Source organism: Carlito syrichta, unplaced genomic scaffold (assembly GCF_000164805.1).
Source record: "Carlito syrichta isolate Samal-C Ts95f unplaced genomic scaffold, Tarsius_syrichta-2.0.1 Scaffold311023, whole genome shotgun sequence".
Classification (NCBI taxonomy): domain Eukaryota; kingdom Metazoa; phylum Chordata; class Mammalia; order Primates; family Tarsiidae; genus Carlito; species Carlito syrichta.
Genome location: NW_007255119.1, coordinates 31548 through 56803, shown reverse-complemented (window position 1 = coordinate 56803; position 25256 = coordinate 31548). Strand labels below are relative to the sequence as shown.

The window sequence follows — 25256 nt, the reverse complement described above, 5'->3', positions numbered from 1 at the left end:
GAACTGCTGAGGAGTCTTGCAACTTCTTGGAGGCCTCAATAGAATTTAAAACTACAGGAACCACCCAACTTATTGGCATCTCCTTAATAAGCATTATGGATATACATATGTATAGCTAATTAGGTAATGTTAATGTTTTTTATTCAAGGATTATGTATATCTAGTAAGTGTTTAGTAGTAATGACTTGCTAATGGTATATTTGTTATTTTATGGCAGGACTTTGGTATATGGGAACGTGGAGACAAGACCAACCAAGGGATCTCAGAATTGAATGCCAGTTCAGTTGGAATGGCAAAGGTAATTTTCCTTTCTTGTTTAAATCAAGTATGGGATAAGGCAGTCTGGTGCACCTTTGTTATAGATAAAAAACTTAATTTGAAAAACAAAGAAATGAATATTGTATGTTCTCATTCGTAAGCGGGCCATGAACACTGTCACATTAGCACAAGGGTGACATTGGTTGCTGGTGGACACTGCTAGGGAAGGAAGGGAGGGGGACACATGGCAATACACTGGGTACCGGGTCCACTATCAGAAGGAGAGAGGGCCAGCTAGAAGCCCAAACTTCAGCTGCATACAATCTACATATGTAATAAATCCCCACTTGTACTCCACAACTCTAAAATTAAAAAAAAATTCATTTGAGTGTGGACCATCATCAAATTAATTATTCTTTTAAACCACAGGCAAAATTCAGATTCTCCTGTACAACTGTGGGTATGTAGATGAAGGCTTTCATAAGCTCCAGATTTGATATGCAACTGCTTTTGTGGCATGTCTCTGCTTATAGTGTATCCTACAAGGACTTCAAAGAACATATGGTAAATTAAACTTATAATCTCTACCATTACAAAATAAACACAAGGACGCTTTTATACCTTCCTTATACCAGTTGAAAAAACTTGATATCAGGGAACCATCTCTCAATCTGCAATTTTCCATACACTTAGCTCATATCTGCTCATATCTTTTCTGGAACAGCAAGTAGGCATAAAATAGGATAGCAGGAATAGGATCAAACATATCCATTATGATAAATATGCATGATTTAGGTAAAGACGCAGATTGATTTTAAAAAGAAAAGAGGAAATCCACTATAAACTGCCTATAAGACCTCTAATATAACAAAATGATACAGATTAAAAACAATAAAATCTGTAAATATGCCAGGAAGAACTTAAATCACTCTACAATAAAGATACCTGCACACACATTTATTGCAGCACTATTTACAATAGCAAAAACACGGAACCAACGTGCTGCCCATCAAAACTGGACTGGATAAGCAAAATGTGGTACATATACGATGGACTATTAGGCAGCCATAAAGAAAAACAAAATTATGAACTTCACAGAAACTTGTATGGATTTAGAGTCTGTAATATTCAGTGGTTCATCACAGAAACAAAGAACTAAGTATTATATGTTCTCACTCATAAACAGACCCTGAACATTTACCCTAATACTATAAGATAGGGATTGGTAGTAGCCAGAAACTGCCAGGGGAGGGGAGGGCACATTAATAAGGGTACCTGATTTCAAACCAGGCAAAATGGGGACCAGGGTATGCCCCAGCTTTACCTGTATGATGTCCACTTGTATACCTAATCCTGACTCGTACTCCACATCTTTAAAATAAAATATATTTTTTTTTAATGCAAAAAAAAAAGCCGGTTTTGGTGGCTCAGCTTGTAATCCCAGCACTTTGGGATCCTGAGGCAAGTGAATTGCCTGAGCCCATGGGTCCAAGACCAGCCCGGGCTACTTGGCGAGACCTCGTCTCTACTATAAATAGCAATTCCCCTATTAGGAATATAACCGAAAGAACTCAAATTATTCTACAAAAAAGATACCTGCACACATGTATTTGTTGCAGCTCTATTCACAATAGCAAAAACATGAAACCAACCATGTTGCCCATCGAAACTGGACTGGATAAAAAAGATTAAAAACATACACAATGGAATGACACATACACGGTGAAATAAAAATATACACAATGGAATATTATGCAGCCACAAAGAAGGACAAATATATGGACTTTGCAGCAACTTGGATGGATTTGGAGTTGATCATACTCAGTGATTTATCACAGAAACAAAGAACTGAGTTCCATATATTCTCACTCATAAGCTGACCTTGAACAATTATAATACTATAAGAAAGTGATTGGCAGTAGTGGGAAACTGTCGGGGGTGGGGGGCTGGGATTGGCAGTAGTGGGAAACTGCTAGGGGATGGAGGGGCATACCTCATCAACAAGGGTACCTGCATGATCAATGTTTATATACCTAACCCTGAATTGTACCCCACATCTTTATAATGAATAATAATAATAATAAAATTAGGTGGGTGTGGTAGCACGCACCTGTACTTTTGGCTACTTGGAAAGCTGAGGCAGAAGGGTCACCAGAGCCCAGCAGGTTGATCCTGGGTTGGCTGTGAGTGTGCCACTGCACTCCAGTCTGAGTGACAGAGTGAGACTCCAACTCAAAAAAAAAAAAGTGCAAAAAAAACCCCCAATAAAGTCTGACAAACAAACAAAAAAGAGTTGGGGTGATTATGTGAATGTCAAATGAAGTAAAATTCAAAGCAAAAAGTATTACACAGAACAAAGAGGACAAAGAGGTTCACAATAGAATTTTAAAAGGCACAAGCTATAATGAGAAACTCTTGTCTAGAATGTAGTTTTAATCAATATAGAACAAAATATGTTAGTAATACATAGCAAAACAGAAACAATTATAAGGAAATAATTTAACAAAAGATATTGCTAGGCTATGATAGAAAATTTGAAATATATAATTTATACAGTTGAATTAATAAACATATATGGAAATTTATACTTATAAAATATTTATCCCCTGGGCCAACTTATTTTTAATGTATTTGTAAATTATCAAAGTGGTAAAGATAATAAGTTTTGGGATTTTTTTTTTTTTTTGAGTCAGAATCTTACTTCTTTGCCCAGGCTGGAGTGTAGTGGTGTGATCACAACTAACACAGCTCACAGCAGCCTCAACCTCCTGGGTTGAGGTGATCCTTCCACCTCCGCACCCTGAGTAGCTGGGACTACAGGCATGCACCACCACAGCCAGCTAATTTTTTAATTTTTTTTTTGTAGAGACAAGGCCTCACTATGTTGCTTAGGCTAGTCTCAAACTCCTGGGCTCAAACAATCTGCCCACCTCTGCTTCCCAAAGTGCTGAGATTACAGTTGTGAGCCACCACACAAAAAAGGTTTGGTTTTTTTTTTAATGAGCTCCTACTATACTTACTTCTGTGTAATCTGATTTTTTTCTTTTAACAATCTCATATTTCACTGCACAACATAGCCAAACATCCTTCCATGTCATTTCATACAGATAAATCTAATTCATTCTTTTCAGTCATTGTACAGTATTTAATAATTGCTCTATTGACTGAATTGTCTCCATTTTTTTACTACTCTAAATATTGCTTTAGTGGGAAACCTCGTATAGACGTGTTGGTGAACTTGCACAAATATTTTTATAAGAAAAATTCCTAAAAGTGGAATCCTTAGGTTAGGGTGTATTCACTTTAAAATTGCCCTTCAAAAAAATGGCTGCTAGTTTACATTTTTCCCATCCATATATGATGGATATGTGCCATTATATACCATATATGCTGTTTTTCCCAAACCCTCACTAACTCTGGATTATCAATATTTGTGGATATTGATTTAAAAATTTTTAAGCCGGACTCGGTGGCTCAGCCTGTAATCCCGCGCCTTTGGGAGACTGAGGTGAGTGGATTGCCTGAGCCCGCAGGTTTGAGACCCGCCTGGGCAGCGAGACCTCATCTCTACAATAAATCAAAAAATCAACTGGGCATGGTAACGCATGCCTGTAATTCCAGCTACTTGGAAGGCTGAGGCGGAAGGATCGCCGGAGCCCAGCAGGTCGAGGCTGCGGTGGCCGGAAGCGGCCACTGCACTCCAGTCTGGGCGACAGAGTGAGACTCCAACTCAAAAAAAAAAAAAAATTTTAACCACTAAACTTTTTTTACTTTTTTTTTAAAATCAGTTCAGACTTACTTACAGAAATGTTACAAGAATTGTACAAAGAATTCCCATTTCCCTTCACTGAAGATCCTCACTTGTTAACATTTGCATTATCTTTCATTCTCTCTCTCTGTTTACACACACACACACACACACACACACACACACACACACGCACACACACTTATTATTTTTTTAACCATTTGAGGGTACCTTGCAGACTTGATGCCCCGTTACTCCTAAATATACTTTAATGTAAAATTTTTCAAAGACTTTTCTAAAACTATGGTACAGTCATCAAAATCAGGAAATGAATACTGGTGTTAAATTCACCTAATTGACATAACCCATTAGATTCAGGTTATATGTTTTTGGCAAAAATACCACAAAAGTGATGCTGTGAGCTCAGTCTACCATCAGGAAGCGCATGATGTGAATTTGTCCCATTACTCTTTTTTTTTTTTTTTTGAGTTGGAGTCATTCTGTCACCCATGCTGGTGTGAAATGGCATGCTCATAGCTACTGCAGTCTTGACCTACTGGGCTAGGTGATCTTTCTGCTTCAGCCTTCCAAGTAGCTGGAACTACAGGCACGTGCCACCATGCCTGGCTAATTTTTTTATTTATTGTAGAGATGAGGTCTTGCCAAGTTGCCCAAGCTGGTCTCAAACTCCTGGGCTCAGACAATCCTCTCTCCTCCACCTCCCAAAGTGCTTGGATTGCAGACATAAGCCACTGTGCCCAGCCAATTTGTTCCATTACTATTGATATTATCTTTTGTTACTTCATTAAGATGGTTGTTCCACTGTAAATTTGCTTTTTCCCTTTTTCATTGTTATGATTTGAATGTTTGTCCCCTCTAAAACTCATGTTGAAAATTTAATTAGTGATCTATCACAGAAACAAAGGACAGAGTACCATATGTTCTCACTCGTAAGCGGACCTTGAACAATTATCATAATATTATAAGAAAGGGATTGGTAGTAGTGGGAAACTGTTGGGGTGGGGAAGTCGGAGGCAGGATTGGCAGTAGTAGAAAACTGCCAGGGGAGTGGGGGCACACCTCATCAACATGGGTGCCTGCATAATGAACATTTGTATACCTAACCCTGAATTGTACCCCACATCTTTAAAATAAAAGAAATTTTATTCCCAATGTGGCAGTATTGAAAGATGGGTCCTTTGAGAAGTGATTGGCTCATGAGGGCTCATGAAATTTGAATGAGATATGTCAATTAGGCTCTGCCCTCATGAATGGATTAATTCATTCATGGACTGTTGGATGAATGGATGAATGGGTTATTATGAGAATGGGACTGGTGGCTTTCTAAAAAGAAGAAAGACTTCAGCTAGCACCTTGGCAAGCTCGACCTCCTCACCGCGTGTTACCCTGCAGCACCTCAGGACTCTTCAGAGGGTCCCCACCAGCAAGGCTTTCATCAGATGTCGCCCCTTGATCTCAGACTTCTAGGCCTCAATAACTGTAAGATATACATTCCTTTACTTATAAATAACTCAGTTTCAGGTATTCTGTTATAAGCAACAGAAAATAGACTAAGACAGAAAATTTGTACCAGGAAGTGAGGTATTGCTGATAGCAAACACCTGAAATGTGAATGCTGCTTTGGAGCTGGGTAATGGGCTGAGGTTGAAAGAATTTGGAGAAGCAGCCTGGAAAAAACTTTAATTTTAGTGATAGCCTAGAAGACAAAAAGACTAGGGAAAGTTTGGAACTTCTTAGAGATTGGTTAAGTAGGTGGTCGTGAGCAGAATGCTGATAAAAATTTGAATAGTAAAGGGCATTCTAATGAGATTTTAGATGGAATTAAAGAACAGTGTATTGGAAACTGGAGTAAAGACTATCCTTGTTATAAATTGACAAAGAATTTGGCTGAACTCTGTCTTTGCCCAAGGGCTTTGTATTAATAGAGGCTGAACTTGAGAGTGATGAGAGGGTATCGGGCAGAATAAATTTCTAAGCAAAATATAGAAAGAGCTACATGGTTACTGTTGGCCACTTATGCTAATATTTGGGAGCAAAGGAATAATTTAAAGACAGAATTTGTAATAAAAAGGAAAGCAGACCAGAAAAATTTGGAAAACTCTCAACTTGGCCATGTAAGAAGTGAAAAAGTGTATTTAGGAGAGGAACCTAAGGATGTATCTCAGCAACCATTTGCTAAAGATATTAGCATAGATAAAAGGGACCCAAGTGCTATTTCTTAAGACAATGGAAGAAAAACCCCAAAGGATGCCCCTTCCATCACAGACCAAAGGCCTAAGAGGGCAGAATGTTTTCAAGGGGCAGGCCTAGGATGTTCTTCAAGGACTTGCTGCCCAGAACTGCCTCAGGACTCTGCTCCCTGCACCCTGGTTCACCCAGCTGTGACTCAAGGGGCCCATGGTGCAGCTAATGCCATCACTCTAAAAGGTACAATCCATAAACCTTGAAGGCGTCCATGTGGTGTTAATTCTGCAGGCCCACAGAATGCAAGAGTTTTAGAGACATGGCTGCTCTAATGTCCCAGCCAAGAGAGCCCACCCTCCCCAGTGAAAGGCCCACAGCACAGCTTCTCTGCTTCCACCTGACCATTTCAGCTGCAGCCCAGCATCCATAGGCCAGTGATCTGCCCTTGGGCTTCTACCACCTCCACCTGCTCCTGCCTGAGAATTCTGCTTATAACCAAGACATTGGTCCTCTAATTCCTATCACAGCCAGCATCTGAACTATGGGCTGATCTGATCCTGGTTCAATTCCTTCCAAACTCATACATGCTGTCCACTGGGCCATCTAGGGGCCTGGGAATTGGAGAATTGCCTAGCCCAGTCCAACGCTGCTGTCACCTGACCGACGCCTTCTCTGGCCCGGAGATTGGGCCAACCAGCCAGCCAATACCACCACAACTGATGCCCACCCACATGTGCCGAAAGGCAGAACTCCTTACCCACTCTACATGAAGCAAAAGTGTTACAACATTGGAGAAAAACTGTTTATATTGAGCTGAGTGAAGAAGTTTTGCCTAAAACCACTCCTGCGAAGAGCTTTAGAATAGGCATTTTCTCTCAACTACACTTTGGCCTGGAGATAGACAACAACATGCATCTGAATGAGAGTCACGAGCACCTGGACAGGGGTATGATAGGGGAACAGATCCTATCTAGGATGTGGAGCCAGTGCAGCCTTCTCACTCCCCTCAGAGACCTTGGTGCATCTCACCAGAAGTTCCTCTAGCCATTGCCATCAGGTCTGGTGCCTGTGCTCATGGGCAAGCCAGGGAGTCCAGCTCAGCTCTGCTGTGTTCCTCTCCCACTACTAAAGAGGAAGCCCATGGCACCAGGCACTCAACTGTCCAGGCCATTGCCTGAATTAGCAGAGAGCACCTCACAGTAAACAAAAATCAAGTACATATCCATCTACTTGTGCTAAAACTGGCTCTTACAAGTAAGATCACATACGTATGTAAGCACCACATATAGGCCTGCAGGTCATGCCACCCAGCCCAGTATAAAACCTGCTGCCAAAACTGAACAGAGCTATAGAAGTAAAGCTAAAAGACAGACTCCTGACCAGATTGACAAAAAAGTCCAAATAAACACAATTAGAAATGAAAAATGTGAAGTCACAACTGACGAAGAAGAAATTCAAAAGATTATAAAGTTATCAGAGATTGCTATGAACAATTATATGCAAATGAAATTGAAAACCTAAAGGAAGTGGCATCTGACATCACACAATTTCCCAAAGTTGAAACAAGAAGAAATTGAAACTCTAAACAGATCAATAACAATCCAGGAAATTGACTGAGTCATAAGAAATCTCCCCACCAAAAAAAGCCATGACCCAGATGGATTCCCAGCTGGAGCCCAGCTGAGCAAAGGCCCAACAAGGAAAGAGAATTACAGCCCAGTCTCCTTGATGAACATAAATACAAAAATTCTCAACAAGAAACAGGACCCCTACCTATCACCATACACAAAGATCAACTCTAAATGGATCAAATACCTAAACATAAAACCTCAAACTATAAGAATCTTAGAAAATGCAGGCGACACCCTTACAGAAATTTGAATAGGCAACCAATTCCTGATCAAAACCCCAAAAGCCCATGCCATAAGAGATAAGACAGACAAGTGGGACCTCACCAAACTGAAAAGCTTCTGCAAAGCAAAAGAAGCCATCAAGAGTACAGGGAAACCGCCCACAGAATGGGGAAAAAAATCTTTGCCAACTGTATATCTAACAAAGGCCTAACATCCAGGATCTACAAGGAACTCTAACATGCTGAAAAAAAAAAAGCACAGCTCTATTAAAAAGAGGGTAAAAGACATGAATAAACACTTCTCAAAAGAAGATATACAAGCAGCCAACAGATACATGAAAAAATGCTCAGCCTCACTAATCATCAAAGAAATGCAAATTAAAACCACCCGAGATACCACCTAATTCCAGTCAGGATGGCCACCATCAATAATTCAAAAAACAGCAGATGCTGGAGAGGATGTGGAGAAAAGGGAACGCTTCTACATTGTTGATGGGAGTGTAAATTAGTACAACCTCTGTGGAAAACAGTGTGGCGATTTCTAAAAGATCTAAAACTCAACCTTCCATACAACCCAACAGTCTCCCTTCTTGGAATATACCTGGAGGAACTCAAATTATTCTACAAAAATAATACCTGCACATGCATGTTTATTGCAGTACTATTTGAATAACAAAAACATGGAACTAACCGTTCTGATCATCGAATAAAAATGTGATACATATACACAATAGAGTATTATGCAGCCATAAAAAGGACAAAATTATGAGCTTTACAGTAACTTGGATGGATTCAAAGTCTATAATACTCAGTGATCTATCACAGAAACAAAGTACCACATGTTCTCACTCATAAATGAATCTTGAACAATTATCATAATACTGCAAGAAAGTGATTGGGAGTAGCAGGACACAGCCAGTGAAAGGGGGTGGCACATAACATCAATAAGGGTACCTGATCCCAAACCAGGGAAAGTGACCTGTATCATGACCACTTATGTACTTAATCCTGAATTGTACCCCACATTTTTTTTTAAAAAAGGAAGTTTAAAAAAAAGATTCTAGCAAATTGGATTCAGCAATACATCTCAAGGATCATTCGCTATGACCAAGTAAGCTTCATTCTTGGGATGCAGGACTGGTTCAACATTTGCAAGACCATACGTGTAAGTCAGTACATTAACATATGTAAAACCAAGAACCACATGATTATCTCATTAAATGAAGAAAAAGCTTTTGACAAAAAGCTTCTTGATAAAAACCCTTGAGCACCTAGGCATAGTAGAAACATTCTTCAAAACAGTAAGGCCATCTATGATAAACCCACAGCCATCATTCTGCTCAAAAAGTAAAAATTGGAAGCATTCCCCCTAAGAACAGGAACAAGACAAGGATGCCCACTCTCACCACTCCTGTTCAACATAGTCCTGGAAGTCCTAGCCAGAGGTATCAGGCAAGAGAAAGAAATCAGAGGTATCCAAATAAGAAATGAGGAAATTAAGCTATCCCTCTTTGTGGACGATATGATGCTATACCTTGAAATCCCAAAGAAGACCCTCAAAAGCCTCCTGACACTGATAAACGACTTTGGTACAGTTTCGGGGTACAAAATCAACATGCAAATGACAGTTGCATTTCTATACACCAGCAACAAGCAGGCAGAGAACCAAATAAAGAGCACAGTCCCACTCACAGTAGACACACAAAAATGAAATACCTTAGCATCCACCTAGAGAAGAATGAAAGATGAAAACTACAAAACACTGTTCAAAGAAATCAAGGGTGACACAAACAAGTGGAAAATCATCCCATGCTCATGGATTGGAAGAATCATTATTGTTCAGATGTTCTTCCTACCCAAAGCCATCTATAGATTCAATACAATACCCACCAAATTACCATCATCATTCTTCTCAGACCTGGAAGTGACAATACAGAAATTCATATAGAAACAAAAAAGAACATGAATAGCCAAAACAATTCTCAGCAAAAGGAAGAAAGCAGGAAGTATCACACTTCCAGACTTTAAAATTTATTACAAGGCTACAGTAAGTAAACAGCCTGGTACTGGTATGAGAATAGGCACATAGACCAATGGAACAGGACAGAGATTCTGGAAGCAAAAACATGGTTTCCCAAACAAATCATCTGTGACAAAGCCACTAATAATAATCACAAGGGAAAAGAGACCATATTGAGCAAATGGTACTGGGAAAACTGGCTAACCACATGCAGAAGAATGAAACTGGACCCCTACCTGTCACCATGTACAAAATCAACTCAAAATGGATCAAAGACCTAAACAGAAAACCTCAGACTATAAGAATCCTAGATGAAAACATAGGAAACACTTTATGTACTTCAGAGTAGGCAAAGACTTCTTGACCAAGTCCCAAAAGCAAATGCCATAAAAGCTAAGATAGACAATTGGGACTTTATCAAACAAAAGTTTTTGCACAGCAGAAGAAACTATTAGGAGAGTAAAGAGAAACCCCACAGAATGGGAGAAAGTATTTGCAAGTTATGCATCTGACAAAGACCTAGCATCCAAACTCCACAAGGAATTCAAATGAAGTGAAAGGAAAAAAACCAACTCCACTAAAAAGTGAGCAAAAGACATGAAAAGACGTATCTCAAAAGATGATATACAAGCAGCCAACAGATACATGAAAAAATGCTTTGCCTCACTAATCATCAAAGAAATGCAAACCAAAAACTACAATGAGCTATCACCTAACTCCAGTAAAAATGGCTATCATTAATAAGTCAAAAAACAGCAGATGCTGGTGCAGGTGCAGTGAAAAAAAAGGAATGCTTTTTTACTGTTGGTGGGGATGCAAGCTAGTTCAACCTCTTGGAAAAGAGTTTGGCGATTCCTAAAAGAACTGGAAATTGACCTTCCATATGACTCAGCAATTCCTTTCCTGGGAATATACCTGGAAGAACATAAATCGTTCTAAAAAAAAAACACCTGCACACACATTTATTGCCACACTATTCACAATAGCAAAAACATGGAACCAACCCCACTGCCCATAGAAAGTGGACTGGATAAAGAAAATGGAGTACATATACACAATGGAATATTATGCAGCCACAAAGAAGAATAAAATAATGGACTTCGCAGCAAATTGGATGGAGCTGGAGACCATCTTACTAAGTGATCTATCACAGCAAAAAAGAACTGAATACTGCATGATTCCACTCATAAGTGGGCCCTGAACAATAGACACATGAACAGAAGGGATGAATTGGCCGTCACCGGGCACTGCTAAGGGAGAGAGGGAGGAAGAAGGGTGGGGAGCATATGACAACACCGAGGGTACCTGGTCCACTACCAGGGAGAGTGAGGGCAAGTTGGAAGCCCAAACTTCACCTGCATGCCACCTAATTATGTAGTTAATCCTCACTTGTACCCCACATCTCTATAGTAGCATAAAATAAAATAAACAAAAATTTAAAAGTACAGGAGTAGACATCCTCATAGCAGATAAAACAGACTTTAAATTAACAACAATGAAAAAAGACAAATAACATTATTAGATAATAATAAAGAGATAAATCAAACAAGAAGATACAACAATTTTAAATATATATGCACCTAAACCCAGAGCTCCTAGCTTTACAAAAAATTCTACTAGACTTAAGAAAAGAGATAGACAGCAATACAGTAATAGTGGTAAACTTCAACACTCCACTGACAGCAATAGACAGATCATCAAAGGCAGACAGTCAACAAAGAAACATTGGGGAAAAAAAAAATCCAGAGTGCCAAATTGAATTAAAAAAAAACAAAAAGCAAGACCCAACTATCTGCTGTCTACAAGAGAACCACCTGCGGCCTGAAGACACATTCACAAAGTAAAATAGTGGAAAAAGATATATCACACAAATGAAAAACAAAAGTGACCAGGAGTAGCCATAGCCATTCTTACAGCAAATAAAATAGATTTGAAACCAACAACAGTAAAAAAAATAGGCAAAGTAGGTCATTTATATAATGATAAAGGGTTCAATTCAACAAGAAGATTTAGCTATCCTAAATTTACATGCACCCAACACCAAAGCACCCAGATTTATAATTCAATAACAAAACAGATTAGCAGCAATACAATAATAGTGGGAGACTCCAATACTCCACTGACATTACTTGACAGATCATTGAGGCAGAAATTCAACAAAGAATTTTTGGACATAAACTGGACTATAGAGCAAATGGACATAACATACATTTACAAAACATTCTACCAAGGACAGCAGAATATACATTCTTTTCAGCTATGCACAGGACATTCTCCAAAACTGGCCATATGCTTGTTCATAAGGCAAGTCTTAACAAATTCAAAAAATCAAGATCATATCAAGTATCTTCTAAGACCACGGTGGATTAAATTAGAAATTAATGCTAAGAGGAATTCTCAAAACTAAACAAGTACATGGAAATTAAACAATCCCCTCCTGAGTGACTTTTGGATAAACAACAAAATTAAGGCAGAAATTTTTTAAATGCTTTGAAACAAATGGATATAGAGACACAACATACCAAAAAGTTCAGGATACCGCAAAAGCAATATTAAGGGGAAAGCTTATAGCATTAAATGCCTACATCAAAAAAAGAGAAAGATCTCAACTTGACAACCTAACATCACACCTCAAGGAACTAGAAAAACAAGAACAAACCAAACCCCAAACTAGCAAAAGAAATAACAAAGATCAGAGCAGAAGTAAATGGCATTGAAACCAAAAAAAAAGATACAAGAGTAAGTGAAATGAAAAATTGGTTCTTTTAAAAGTTATGCAAAATTGAGACTGCTAGCTAGATTGGTCAAGAAAAGAGAGAAAGAGAGAGAGAGAGGATTCAAATAAGCACAATAATAATGGTGACATCAGAACTGATACCACAAAAATGAAAAAAATTCATCAGAGACTCCTATGAGCACCTCTATGCAAACAAACTAGAAAACTTAGAGGCAAAGGATAAATTCTGGGAAATATGCAACCATCCAATATTGAACCAGGAAGAAATAGAAATTTTGAATGAACCAATAATGACTAATAAAAATGAATCAGCAATTAAAAATAAATCTTTTTTTAAAAAGCCCAGGACCAACCAAATTTTATCATTTTATCAGGCATACAAAGAACAGCTGGTATCAAAGTGTCTTACTGAAACTTGTAAAAGAGGAGGGATCTCTCCCTAACTCATACTATGAATCCAATATCGCCATGATACAAAAATCAGGCAAGGACACAACAACAACAAGAAAACTACAGGCCAATATCTCAGATGAACATACATACGAAATCTTCAACAAAATACTAGCAAAATGAATCCAACAACACATCAAAGAAATAGTTTATCATGATAAAATGAGCTTTAGTCCTAGGATATAAGGATGGTTCAACATATGAAAACTAATAAATATGATTAGCCACATAAACAGAACTAATAATAAAAATTATATAATTATCTCAATAGATGCAGAAAAAGCATTTGATACAATTTAATATCCCTTTATGATAAAAAAACCAACAAACTAGACATTGAAGGAACATAACTCAAAATAATAAGAGGCATATATCACAAACTCACAGCCAACATCACACTTAATGGGGAAAAGTTGAAAGTATTTTCCCTAAAAACAGGAGCAAGACAATTGTGTGCACTCTCACCACTCCTATTCAATGTAACAATGGAAGTCCTAGCCAGAGCAATCAAACAAGAGAAAGAAATAAAAGGCATTAAAATTGGAAAAGAGGAAGTCAAATTATCTCTCTTCATTAATTACATGGTCATATACATAGAAACCCCTAAAGATTCCTCCAAAAGCCTTCTAAACTTGACAGATGACTTCAGTAGTCTCAGAATACAAAATAAACCAACAAAAATCAGTTACATTTCTATACACACACAATGTTCGAGCTGAGAACTAAATTGGGGATGATATTGCATTTATAGTAGCCACATCAAAAAAAAACTGTGAATACATTTAACCAAACAAGTGAAAGATCTCTGCAAGTAGAACTACAAACTTTGATGGAAGAAATTATACGTGACACAAAGAAATGGAAAAACATTCCATGCTTATGGATTAGAAGAATCTATATCATTAAAATGTCCATACTGCCCAAAGCAATCTACAGATTCAATGCAATTCCTATCAAATTACCAATGTCATTCTTCACAGAAATTGCATGAGCAATCCTAAAGTTTATATGGAACCAAAAAAGAGCCCAAATAGCCAAAGTATTTCCACACAAGAAGAACAAATATGGAGGCATCATATTACCTGACTTCAGATTACTCCACATGGCTATAGCAACTGAAACAGGATAGTACTGGTACAAAAAAGACACATAGATCAATGGAACAGAATAGAAAATCCAGAAACAAAGCCACGTACTTAGAACTAACTGATCTTCAACAAAGTTGACCAAAATATATAATGGGGAAACGACGCCCTATTCAATAAATGGTGCTGGGAAAATTGGCTAACCACATGCAGAAGAATGAAACTAGACTCCTTTCTCTCACCATATACAAAGATTAACTAAAGATGGATTGCAGACCTAAATATAAGACCTGAAACTATAAAAATCCTAGAGGAAAAACTTTTTTGTACATTAGTATAGGTCAAGAATTTATGACATAGACCCCAAAGACAAATGGAACAAAACAAAAAATAGACAACTAGGGCTTAATTAAACTTAAAAAAAAATGTGTACAGGAAAAGAAATAATCAATAGACTAAGCAGATAACCCCCAAAATGGTAGAAGATATTTACCAATCATGCCTCTGACAGAGGTCTAGTATCCAAAATCTATAAGGAACTCAACTCAACAAGAGAAAAACAAGCAACTCTCTTAAAAACTGGACAAAGTACATAACAGATATGTCTCACAAGAAATACAGGTGGCCAACAAATGTGAAAAAATGCTCAGCATCACTAGTCATCAGAGAAATACCAATTAAAGCCACACTGAGAGATCATCCTACATCAGTCAGAATGGCTGTCATTAAAAAATCAATGAACAACAGATGTTGATGTCAATGCAGAGAAAAGAGAATGCTGTGCACTGCTGGGGAGTGAGAATGCATATTGTTTCAACCTCTGTGGGAAACAGTATGGTGATATCTCAAGGAATTAAAAATGGTTGTACCATTTGACCCAGCAACCCCAATACTAGATATCTACCCAAATGAAAAGAAATTATAATATAAAAAGACACCTGCACTCTTATGTTTATCGTAGGACTATTCACAATAGCAAAGTCACGGAAACAACCTAAGTGTCCATCAGTAGTTGATTGGATAAAGAAAATGTGGTATATGCATATCATGGAATGCTGTGCAGCCATTTTTAATAAATGAAATTGTGCTTTGCCACAACATAGATGGAGCTGGAGGCCATTATCCTAAGTGAACTAACTCAGAAGCAGAAGATCAAATATTGTATGTTCTCACTTATAAGTGGAAGGTAAACAATGGGTACACCTAGATATAAAGATGGAAATGATAGACACTAGGGACTTGGAAAGGGGAAGGGAGGGATAAAGGTTAGGGTTGAAATATTACCTGTTTAAAAAAAGAAATACTACCTGTTGGATACAGTGTTCAATATTTGGTTGATGGATACACTAGAAGCCCAGTCCCCACCCCTGCAAAATAATTTATGTATCAAATATGCACATGTACCCCCATCTAAAATTTTAAAACATTAAAATTTTAATAAATAGCCAAGTGCGGTGGCTCACACCTGTAATCCCAGCACTTTAGGAGGCTGAAGTAAGAGGGTTGACTTAGCCTAGAAGCACAAGACCAGCCTGGGCAACACTGTGAGACCTCATCTCTACAATGAATCGAAAAATTAGCCAGGTGTTGTGGTACACACCTGTAGCCCCAGCTACTTGGAAGGCTGAGGTAGAAGGATCACCTAAGCCCAACAGGTCGAGGCTGCAGTAGCCATGACTGTGCTACTGTACTCCTGCCTAGGCAACAGAATGAGACTTCAACTCAAAATAAAAAAAAATTTTAATGGTTAAATTCTCATTTTAAGGAGCCATGATGATCTCACTTATATGTTGAATCTAGAAAAGTCGAACTCATAGAAAGAGAGTACAATGATAGTTACCAGCAGTTGTGAGTCTGGGAAAGGAAGAAATGGAGAGTTGTTGACCAAAGGGTATAATTTTCAGATAGAGAGAAGTAATAAGTTTTGAGATCTATTGTACACCAGAATGACTATAGTCAATACAAAATTTCTTGGACATCAACAAAGCCATGGAAACTTCTCCTTTGCCTTGGTGACTAATAACTTTCATCTTTAAGTCAAATATAGTCTTTCTAAGGCAATCATTTCTCTATGAACATTCAGGTATGTAACAATACCTAATGCTTGTTGCATTAGCATCTTACAGCCATACAACTTCAACCATTTATTATGTGCTGGTATCTTACGTGGAGCTCCCCTGCCAAAATAATTATTTACTATAAATTCATCTGCCATGTTCAAATTATTTTTAAAGTGTGATGCTTGACCTGATAGTGCTACACACTTGCTCCTAACTTACCCTGGGATAACACAGAAGACAAAAAACAACCTTAGAAGGCCTTGGGAATAAAGAATGTTACTGTTTTTTTCTGTTCTGTCAAACATATTCAAAAGTGATATAATGTACATTGATAAGATACTGGGATATAGGAAGAAGAAATATGTATCTTCCTAATGCTGAAGTTGTTTTTTCCTTCTTTGCTCCTCACAGGCAGCCCTGGAAGCATTAGATGAACTGGACCTGTTTGGTGTGAAAGGTGGACCACAATCAGTTATCCACGTCTTGGCTGATGAAGTACAGCACTGCCAAGTAAGAGATTTTGGAAAATGGAAACAGCAAATTTTATTCTTGCCCAGACTTAGACAGCATGGTCTTTAGATTAAGGAGAGATCAATTAAAGTAAATCTGGAATATTAATGTCTTTATCAATCGTCCTACACTGAGATAAGCCTGATGTAGCATGGGCTATGAAATAGAGTATAGTCCTTATATAAATGTATAAATAGTCCTTACCCAAGGTTATAAAGGGATCCCATCATAGTATATAAAATTATCCACTACTATCCTTTCAAGGGGATATGGTCTCTTTTCCTGGGTATCGCCTTTTCTAAATTTACAAAGAAAAAAAAGATTATATATTTTGAATGTTTTTTATAATGTTTCTGAAAATTCTCTTTTCCCTGGTTGGCTTTGGGTTAGATATTTAGATGTTAGACTGTTTAAGTGCTAAATATGTATCTTCACTGTTGTTAATATTGCTCTCTATACTGAAAGATTGAGGTTTTTGTCATTGGCATGAGAAATTGTCTCCTTTTTGCAAACCCTGGTTAGACACCCATGGTGTCCTATTGAATGTAAACTCACTATCCAATTTTAAAAACACAAAATTTTCCAGAGGAAAAAAATATATGTCAGAGGTGTAGGTGATGAGCCTTCTCTATCCTGATTCTCAGCAGCTACATTTTTTTCTTAGCTTTATTCTTAAACAGATGCTAATAGGAGCAAAGGACTGTCTGTAGGAAAATAATGTTTGAGGGTTCTTTATCCATGAGTAGCTGGTTAAGAATCAGGATGGGGAAGCATTGAGAGCAGGATTAAGACAAAGGGAGGTCTACAGAAATAGCTAGTTTTCGAAGTTCTAACTATTGAAGATCTTTTACATAAATCTTTTGAAACTAAACATGTTAGTTTTACAATGCTAAGGTACATACTAATGTGCCTCGTTTAACTTATTTTCTCTTAGTCTATTCTTAATTCACTACTGCCCCGTGCTTCAACATCCAAAGAGGTTGATGCTAGTCTACTCTCAGTGGTTTCCTTCCCAGCTTTTGCAGTAGAGGAAAGCCAATTGGTGGAGCTCACAAAACAGGAAATCATCACCAAGCTTCAGGTAAATCCATATGTGCCTTTGTTTTCTTTAAGGCTATGACTTTAAGGGGAAATCAGCGCCACCAGAGGCCTTAAGTATGACCTGTGTTCATGGTTTCAAGAACGTTAAATTTTTCTGAGTTGTCCTTTTGTAAGTAGTTTTTTTTTTAATGTTTTATTTTAAAGATGTGGGGTACAATTCAGGGTTAGGTATACAAATGTTCATTATACAGGTACCCTTATTGATGAGGTGCCCCCCTCCCCTGGCAGTTTTCTACTACTGCCAATCCTGCCCCTGACCCCCCGACCCCGACAGTTTCCCACTACTGCCAATCCCTTTCTTATAGTATTATGCTAATTGTTCAAGGTCCATTTATGAGTGAGAACATATGGTACTCAGTTGTTTCTGTGATAGATCACTCAGTATTATAGACTCTAAGTCCATCCAAGTATCTGCCAAGTTAATCATTGTATCCTTCTTTATGGCTGTATAATATTCCATTGTATATATGTACCATATTTTTTTTATCCAGTCCTCTTTTGATGGGCAGCATGATTGTTTTCATGCTTTTGGTATTGTGAATAATGCCGCAATAAACATGCATGTGCAGATATCTTTTTCATAGAGTGATTTAAGTACTTCCGGGTATATAGTAGTTTCTTTAAAAAGCTATTAAGGCAGTGGGGCATGGGGTTCACACTTGTAATCCCAGCACTTTGGGAGGCTCAAGTGAGAGGATTGCTTGAGCCCAAGAGTTTGAGACCAGCCTAGGCAACATAGCGAGACCTGTCTCTATGGAGAAAAAAAAAAAATAGCCAGGTGTGGTGGCACATGCCTGTAGTTCCAGCTACCTGGGAGGCTGAGGCAGGAAGGACTGGAGTTCGAGACTGCAGTGAGCCATGACCATGCTACTGCACTCCTGTCTCGTAAAAAAAAAAAAAAAAAATCTGTTAAAGCGTCTATAGCCATTGCTGGTTAGAATGCAAGATGGTACCTCCACTTTAGAAAGCAGTTTGGCAGTTTCTTATTAATTTAAATATACACCCATCCAATGCCCCAAAAACCTCACTTCTAGAAATCAACCCTACAGAAATGAAAAGTGTGCTCACAAAAAAATCTGTATACAAATGTTTATAGAAACATTTTTCATAATTGCCAAAAAACTGAAAACAACCATCAACAAAGGAAGGAATAACCAAATGACCTCTATACAATGTAATACTATTCAACAATAAAAAGACACAAAGTATGAACTGTTGGACTTGGTTTGTTAGTATTTTGTTGAGGATTTTTGCATCTATGTGTATTATGGACATTGGCTTGTTTTGTTTGTTTTTGTTGTTGTTATATGCTTGTCTGTTTTGGGTATCAGACTAATGCTGGCCTCCTAGTAAGTCTGGAAAAATTCTCTTCCCTTCAATTCACTGAAGTCGTTTGAGAATAATTGGCATTATTTCTTCAAAAGTTTGTTAGAATTCATCAGTGAGGCCATCCAGTCCCGTACTTTTCTTCATTGGGGTAGTTTTTATTACTTATTCAATGTCATTAATCATTGTTGGTCATTTCAGGTTTTCTATTTCTTGTTGCTTAATCTTGGTAGGCTGTGTGTGTCCAGTAATTTATCCATTTTCTCTAGGTTTTCCAATTTGTTGGCATTTAGGTGTTGATAATAATCTCTAATGATTCTTTGTATTTCTGTGGTATCAGTGATGATGTCTCTTTTTTCTGATTTTATTTATTTGGATCTTTTCATCTTTACATAGTGTAGCTAATGGCTTATCAATTTCACCTTTTTAAAAAAGCAAGTTTTTCACCTCATCGACAAAAACTGCCAGGCGAGGGGGGCACACCTCATCAATAGGGTTCCTGCATAATGAACATTTGATACCTAACCCTGAATTATACCCCACATCTTTAAAATAAACATTTAAAAATGCAAATTTTCATTTCGTTTATCTTTTGTATTTTTTTGTCTGAATTTCATTTATTTCTTCTCTGATCTTTATTCTTTCTTTCCTTCTATTAATTTGGGGTTTAGTTTATTCTTGCTTTTCTAGTTCCTTGAGGTACATTGCTAGTTGTTTATTTGAAATCTTTCTACTCTTTTTGACGTAGGCATTTATTGCTATAAACTTTCCTCTTAGTACTGTTTTTGGTGTATCCCATAGATTTTAGTATGTGATATTTCTATTTCTGTTTGTTCTAAGAACTTTTTAAATTTATTTCATAATTTCTTTACTGGACCATTGGTCATTCTGTAGCATGTTGTTTAATTTTCATGCATTTGGGCAGTTTTGAAAGTTTCTCTTGTTACTGATTTCTATTTTTATCACATTGTGGTCAGAAAAGATACTTGATATGATTTTTATTTTTTTTAATTTGTTGGGACTTGTTCTGTGGCCTAACGTGGTCAATCCTAGAGAATATTCCATGTGCTGATGAAAAGAATTGTACAGCTATTGAATGAAATGCTCTGTAAATATCTGTTAGGTGTATGTAGGTGTATGTCTATAGGTATGTGATGAAGTTTAAATTTGGTATTTCTTTGTTGATTTTCTGTCTAGATTATCCGTTCAGTACTGAGAGTCAGGTGTTGACATTCCCTACTGTTATTTTATTGAAATCTATCACTCCTTTTAAATCTAATAATATTTCCTTTATATGTGTATGGGTACCTCAGTGTTAAGTGGATATATATTTACAATTGATATATCCTCTTGCTGAATTGTTTCCTTTATCATTATCTAGTGACCTTCTTTATTTCTTTTTCTCATTTTTGACTTAAAGTCTGTTTTATCTGATACAAGTATACTGCTCCTGCTCGCTTTTGGCTTCCATGTGCATGGAATATCTTTTTCCATTCCTTCACTTTAGTCTATGTATGTCTTTATATTGAGTTTCTTGTAGGCAGCATATAGTTGGTTCTTGTTTTTTCATCTATTCAGCCAGTCTTTATCTTTTAATTGGGAAATTTAGTTCGTTTGCATTCAAAGTTATTATTGATAGATGAGGACTTACACCTGTTATTTTAATTGTTTTCTGGTTGTTTTGTGGTTCTTTGCAGACTGGTAGTTTTCTGTGGTGATAAGGCTTAATTCCTTTCTCTTTCTTCTCTGCATTTGCATTCTACTAATGAGTTTTAAATTTTTGCTTGTTTTCATGATAGTAGTTATCGTCTTTTCACTTCCAGATGTAGAACTCCCTTAAGCATTTCTTGTAAGGCTGGTCAAGTGCTGGACATAGTACTCTTAGCTGACAGGTTTCCCATCCCCCAGCAGTTTGAACATATCATCCCATTCTCTTATGGCCTGTAAGATTACTGCTCAGAAATCTGCTGTTAGTCTAATGGAGGGTCCCTTATATGTGACTTGATGTTTTTATTTTGCTTTATGACTTGATGTTTTTATTTTGCTTTACTTGTTTGTTTGTTTGTTTGTCTGTTTGTTTGTTTGTTGAGACAGAGTCTCACTCTGTTACCCAAGCTGGAGTGCAGTGACACATTTATGGCTCACCATAGCCTTGACCTCCTGGGCTCAGGCAATCCTTCTTGCCTCCGCTTCCTGAGTAGCTGGGACTATAAGCGAGTACCACAATGCCTGGATTTTTTTTTTTTTTGAAAGACAGCGTTTTACTACATTTCCCAGTCTGGTCTTGAGCTCCTGGCCTCAAGCAATCCTCCCATCTAGGCCTCCCAAAGTGCTAGGCTTACAAGTGTGAGCCACTGCCCCCAGCCTCTTGTTGTTTTTTTAAATTATCTCTTTGTTTTTTACTTTTGACATTTTGACTATAATGTGCCTAATAGAAGACCTTTTTGAATTGAATCTATTTTGGAAGCTTTCAACTTTCTGTATCTGGATGTCCATATATTGCCAAAGACTCAGGAAAACTTCAGCTGTTGTTTCATTAAGTAGGTTTTCTACACCTTTTCCCATCTCTACTCCTTCTATAACTTCCATAATGTGGATATTTGTGTGTTTCACGGTGTCTCATAAGTTCTATAGGCTTTCTTCATTGTTTATTTTTCAGATTTATCTCAAAATACCTGTCTTCATATTCTGTTAGTGAAGCTCTCAATTGTATTTTTTACTTTACTCATTGACTTCCTCAGCCTCAATATTTTTTTATGATTCTCTTTGTTGAATTTTTCATTCAGATCATGAATTGTTTTCCTGATTTTATTGAATGTCTGTCTATATTATTTTGTACCTTGCTAAGTTTTCTTTTTTAAAATTTAATTTTATTATATGGAGTACAAGTGAGGATTAACTACATAAGTAGGCTGCATTTAGGTGAGGGTTGGGTTTCTAACTCTCCCTTACTCCCCCTGGTAATGAACTAAGTGCCCTTAGTGTTGTCACATACCTACTACCCTCTTTCCTCTCTCCCTCCCTTAGCAGTGCCCATTGATTGCCCTCCTTTGTGCCAATGTGGCTGTTCAAAGTCCACTCATGAATGAGAACATGCAGTATTCCATTCTTTGTTTCTGTGATAGTTCACTTTGTATGGTAGTCTTCAACTCCATCCAATTTGCTGCAGATTCCATGATTTTGTCCTTCTTTATGGCTGCATAATACTCCACTGTGTATGTGTACCACATTTTCTTTATCCAGTCCACTTTTGATGAGTAGTAGGGTTGATTCCATGTTTTCGTTATTGTGAATAGTGTGCCCATAAGCATGCATGTGCAGGCATCTTTTTGTATAATGATTTATGTTCCTCCAGGTATATTACCAGGAGAGGGATTGCTAGATCATATGGAAGTACAATTTTTAGTTCTTTTAGGAATCACCACACTGCTTTCCATAGAGACTTAATTAACTTGCACTCCCACCGATAGTGTAGAAGCATTCCCTTTTCTCTGCACCCATGCTAGCATCTGTTTTGTTTGTTTGTGTGTGTGTTTTGTTTTGTTTTGTTTGTGAGTCAGAGTCTGACTCTATCACCCAGGCTGAAGTACAGTGACACGATCATGGCTCCTGCAGCCTTGACCTGCTGGGCTCAGGCAATCCTTCCATCTTGGCCTTCAAATCCCTGGGCTCCAGCAATCCTCTCGCCTCTGCCTCCCAAAATGCTGGGATTACAAGCATGAACCACTACACCTGGCTATCTGTTGTTTTTTGACTTCCTAATGATAGGAATCCTTTCCAGAGTTAGGTGTTATCTCACTGTAGTTTTGATTTGCATTTCTCTGATGATTAGTGAGACTGAACATTTTTTCATGTGTCTGTTGGATACTTTATCTTCTTTTGAGAAGTGCCTGTTCATGTCCTTTGCCCCTTTTTAATGGGATTGTTTGGGTATTTTTCCTTTCACTGTGTTTGAATACCAGTTCCTTGTAGACCCTGGATGTTAGGCCTTGCTCAGATGCATAATTAGCAAACATTTTCTCCCATTCTGTAGGTTGTCTCTTTACTCTCCTTATAGTTTCTTTTGCTGTGCAAAATCTTTTCCATTTGATGAAGTCCCACTTGTCTATCTTAACTTTTATGGCATTTGCTTTTGAGATTTGGTCAAGAAGTCTTTGCCTACTCTGATTTGCATAAGGGTGTTTCCTATGTTTTCATCTAGGATTCTTATAGTCTGAGGTTTTCTGTTTAGGTCTTTGATCCATTTTGAGTTGATTTTGTATATGGTGATAGGTAGGGGCCCAGTTTCATTCTTTTGTATGTAGTTAGCCAGTTTTCCCAGCACCATTTGCTAAATATGGTCTCCTTTCCCCAGCGATAGTTATTGGTAACTTTGTTGACAATGAATTGGTTGAGAGACCATGTTTTGGCCTATGTCCTTATCCTTGTACCAATATCAGACTGTTTTGGTTACTATTGCCTTGTAATGAAGTTTAAAATCTGGAAGTGTGAATACCTCCCACTTTATTCCTTTTGCTGAGGATTGTTTTGGCTATTTGTGCTCTTTGTTGTTTCTTATGAACTTCTGTATTGTTACTTCCAAGTCTGAGAGGAATGATGTTGGTAATTTGATGGGTATTGCATTGAATCTGTAGATTGCCTTGGGTAGAATAGACATCTTGACAATATTGATCCTTCCAATCCATGAATGTGGAATGCTTTTCCATTTGTTTGTGTCATCCTTGATTTCTTTGAATGTCGTTTTATAGTTTTCATTGTAAAGGTCTTTCATTTCTTTGGTTAGTTGAATACCAAGGCATTTCTGATTTTGTGGCTATTGTGAATAGAGTTGTACTTTTTATTTGGTTCTCTGTCTGCTTGTTGCTGGTATACCAAAATGCAACTATCTTTTGCACATTGATTTTGTAACCCGAGACTTTACCAAAGTCATTTATCAGTGCTAGGAGACTTTTGACAGACTCCTTAGGGTTTCCAAAGTATAAAATCATATCTGCAAAGAAGAATAGCTTGAATTCCTCATTTCCTGTTTGGATACCCTTGATTTCCTTCTCTTGCCTGATTGCTCTAAGACTTCCAATACTATCTTGAACAGGGGCAGGTGAGAATGGGCATCCTTGTCTTGTTCTCATTCTTAGGGGGAATGATTCCAGCTTCTGCCCATTGAGCAGAATGTTGGCTGTGGGTTTATCATAGATGGTTCTTATTGTTTTTATGAATGTTCCTTCTATACCTAGGTGCTCAAGGGTTTTTATCAAAAAGGGATGCTGGACTTTGTCAAATGCTTTTTCTGTATCTAATGTGATGATCATGTGGTTCTTGGTTTTACATCTGTACTGACTTGTATTTCTGGTCACACAAATGTTGAAATGGCCCTGCATCCCAGGAATGAAGTCCACCTGGTCATGGTGGATGATCCTTGAGATGTGTTGTTGTACCGAAGTTGCTAGAATCTTGTTGAGAACTTTTGTGAGTATATTCATCAAGGAGATTGGCCTGTAATTCTCTTTCCATGTTGGGTCTTTGCCAAGTTACCTTCATAAAATGAGTTAGGGAGAATTCTGTCATTCTCGATTGTCTGGTATACTTTCAATAAGATTGTTATCAGCTTCTCCTTGTAGGTCTTGTAGAATTCACCTGGGAAGCCATTTGGTCCAAGGTTTTCTTTTGACAGAGAGATTTCTTATGACTGAGTAAATTTCCTTGATTGTTATTGGTCTGTTTAGAGTTTTAATTTCTTAGTGTTTCAACCTTGGGAGATTATGTGATTTCAGAAAGTCCTCCATTTCCTTTAGATTTCCTAGTTTATTTGCATACCAGTGTTTATAGTACTCTCTGATGATCTTTTGAATTTCTTCAGGTCAGTTGTGACTTCAACTTTTGTGTTTCTAATTGTGTTTATTTGGA

The 25256-nt window shown here is 37.6% G+C and overlaps 1 protein-coding gene across 1 annotated transcript in view; it reads left to right on the top strand.

The window, feature by feature from the left end:
- The window catches only part of LOC103270991 (phosphorylase b kinase regulatory subunit alpha, skeletal muscle isoform), a gene marked incomplete at its 3' end in the record, with an annotated part of 78619 nt that overhangs the window by 34150 nt on the left and 19213 nt on the right, over positions 1–25256 (top strand). Inside the window, exons 6-8 of the mRNA XM_008068471.2 lie at positions 218–298; positions 16827–16925; positions 17860–18006. Coding sequence (XP_008066662.1) covers positions 218–298; positions 16827–16925; positions 17860–18006 — 327 coding nt within the window. The remainder of the gene's footprint in view (positions 1–217; positions 299–16826; positions 16926–17859; positions 18007–25256) is intronic.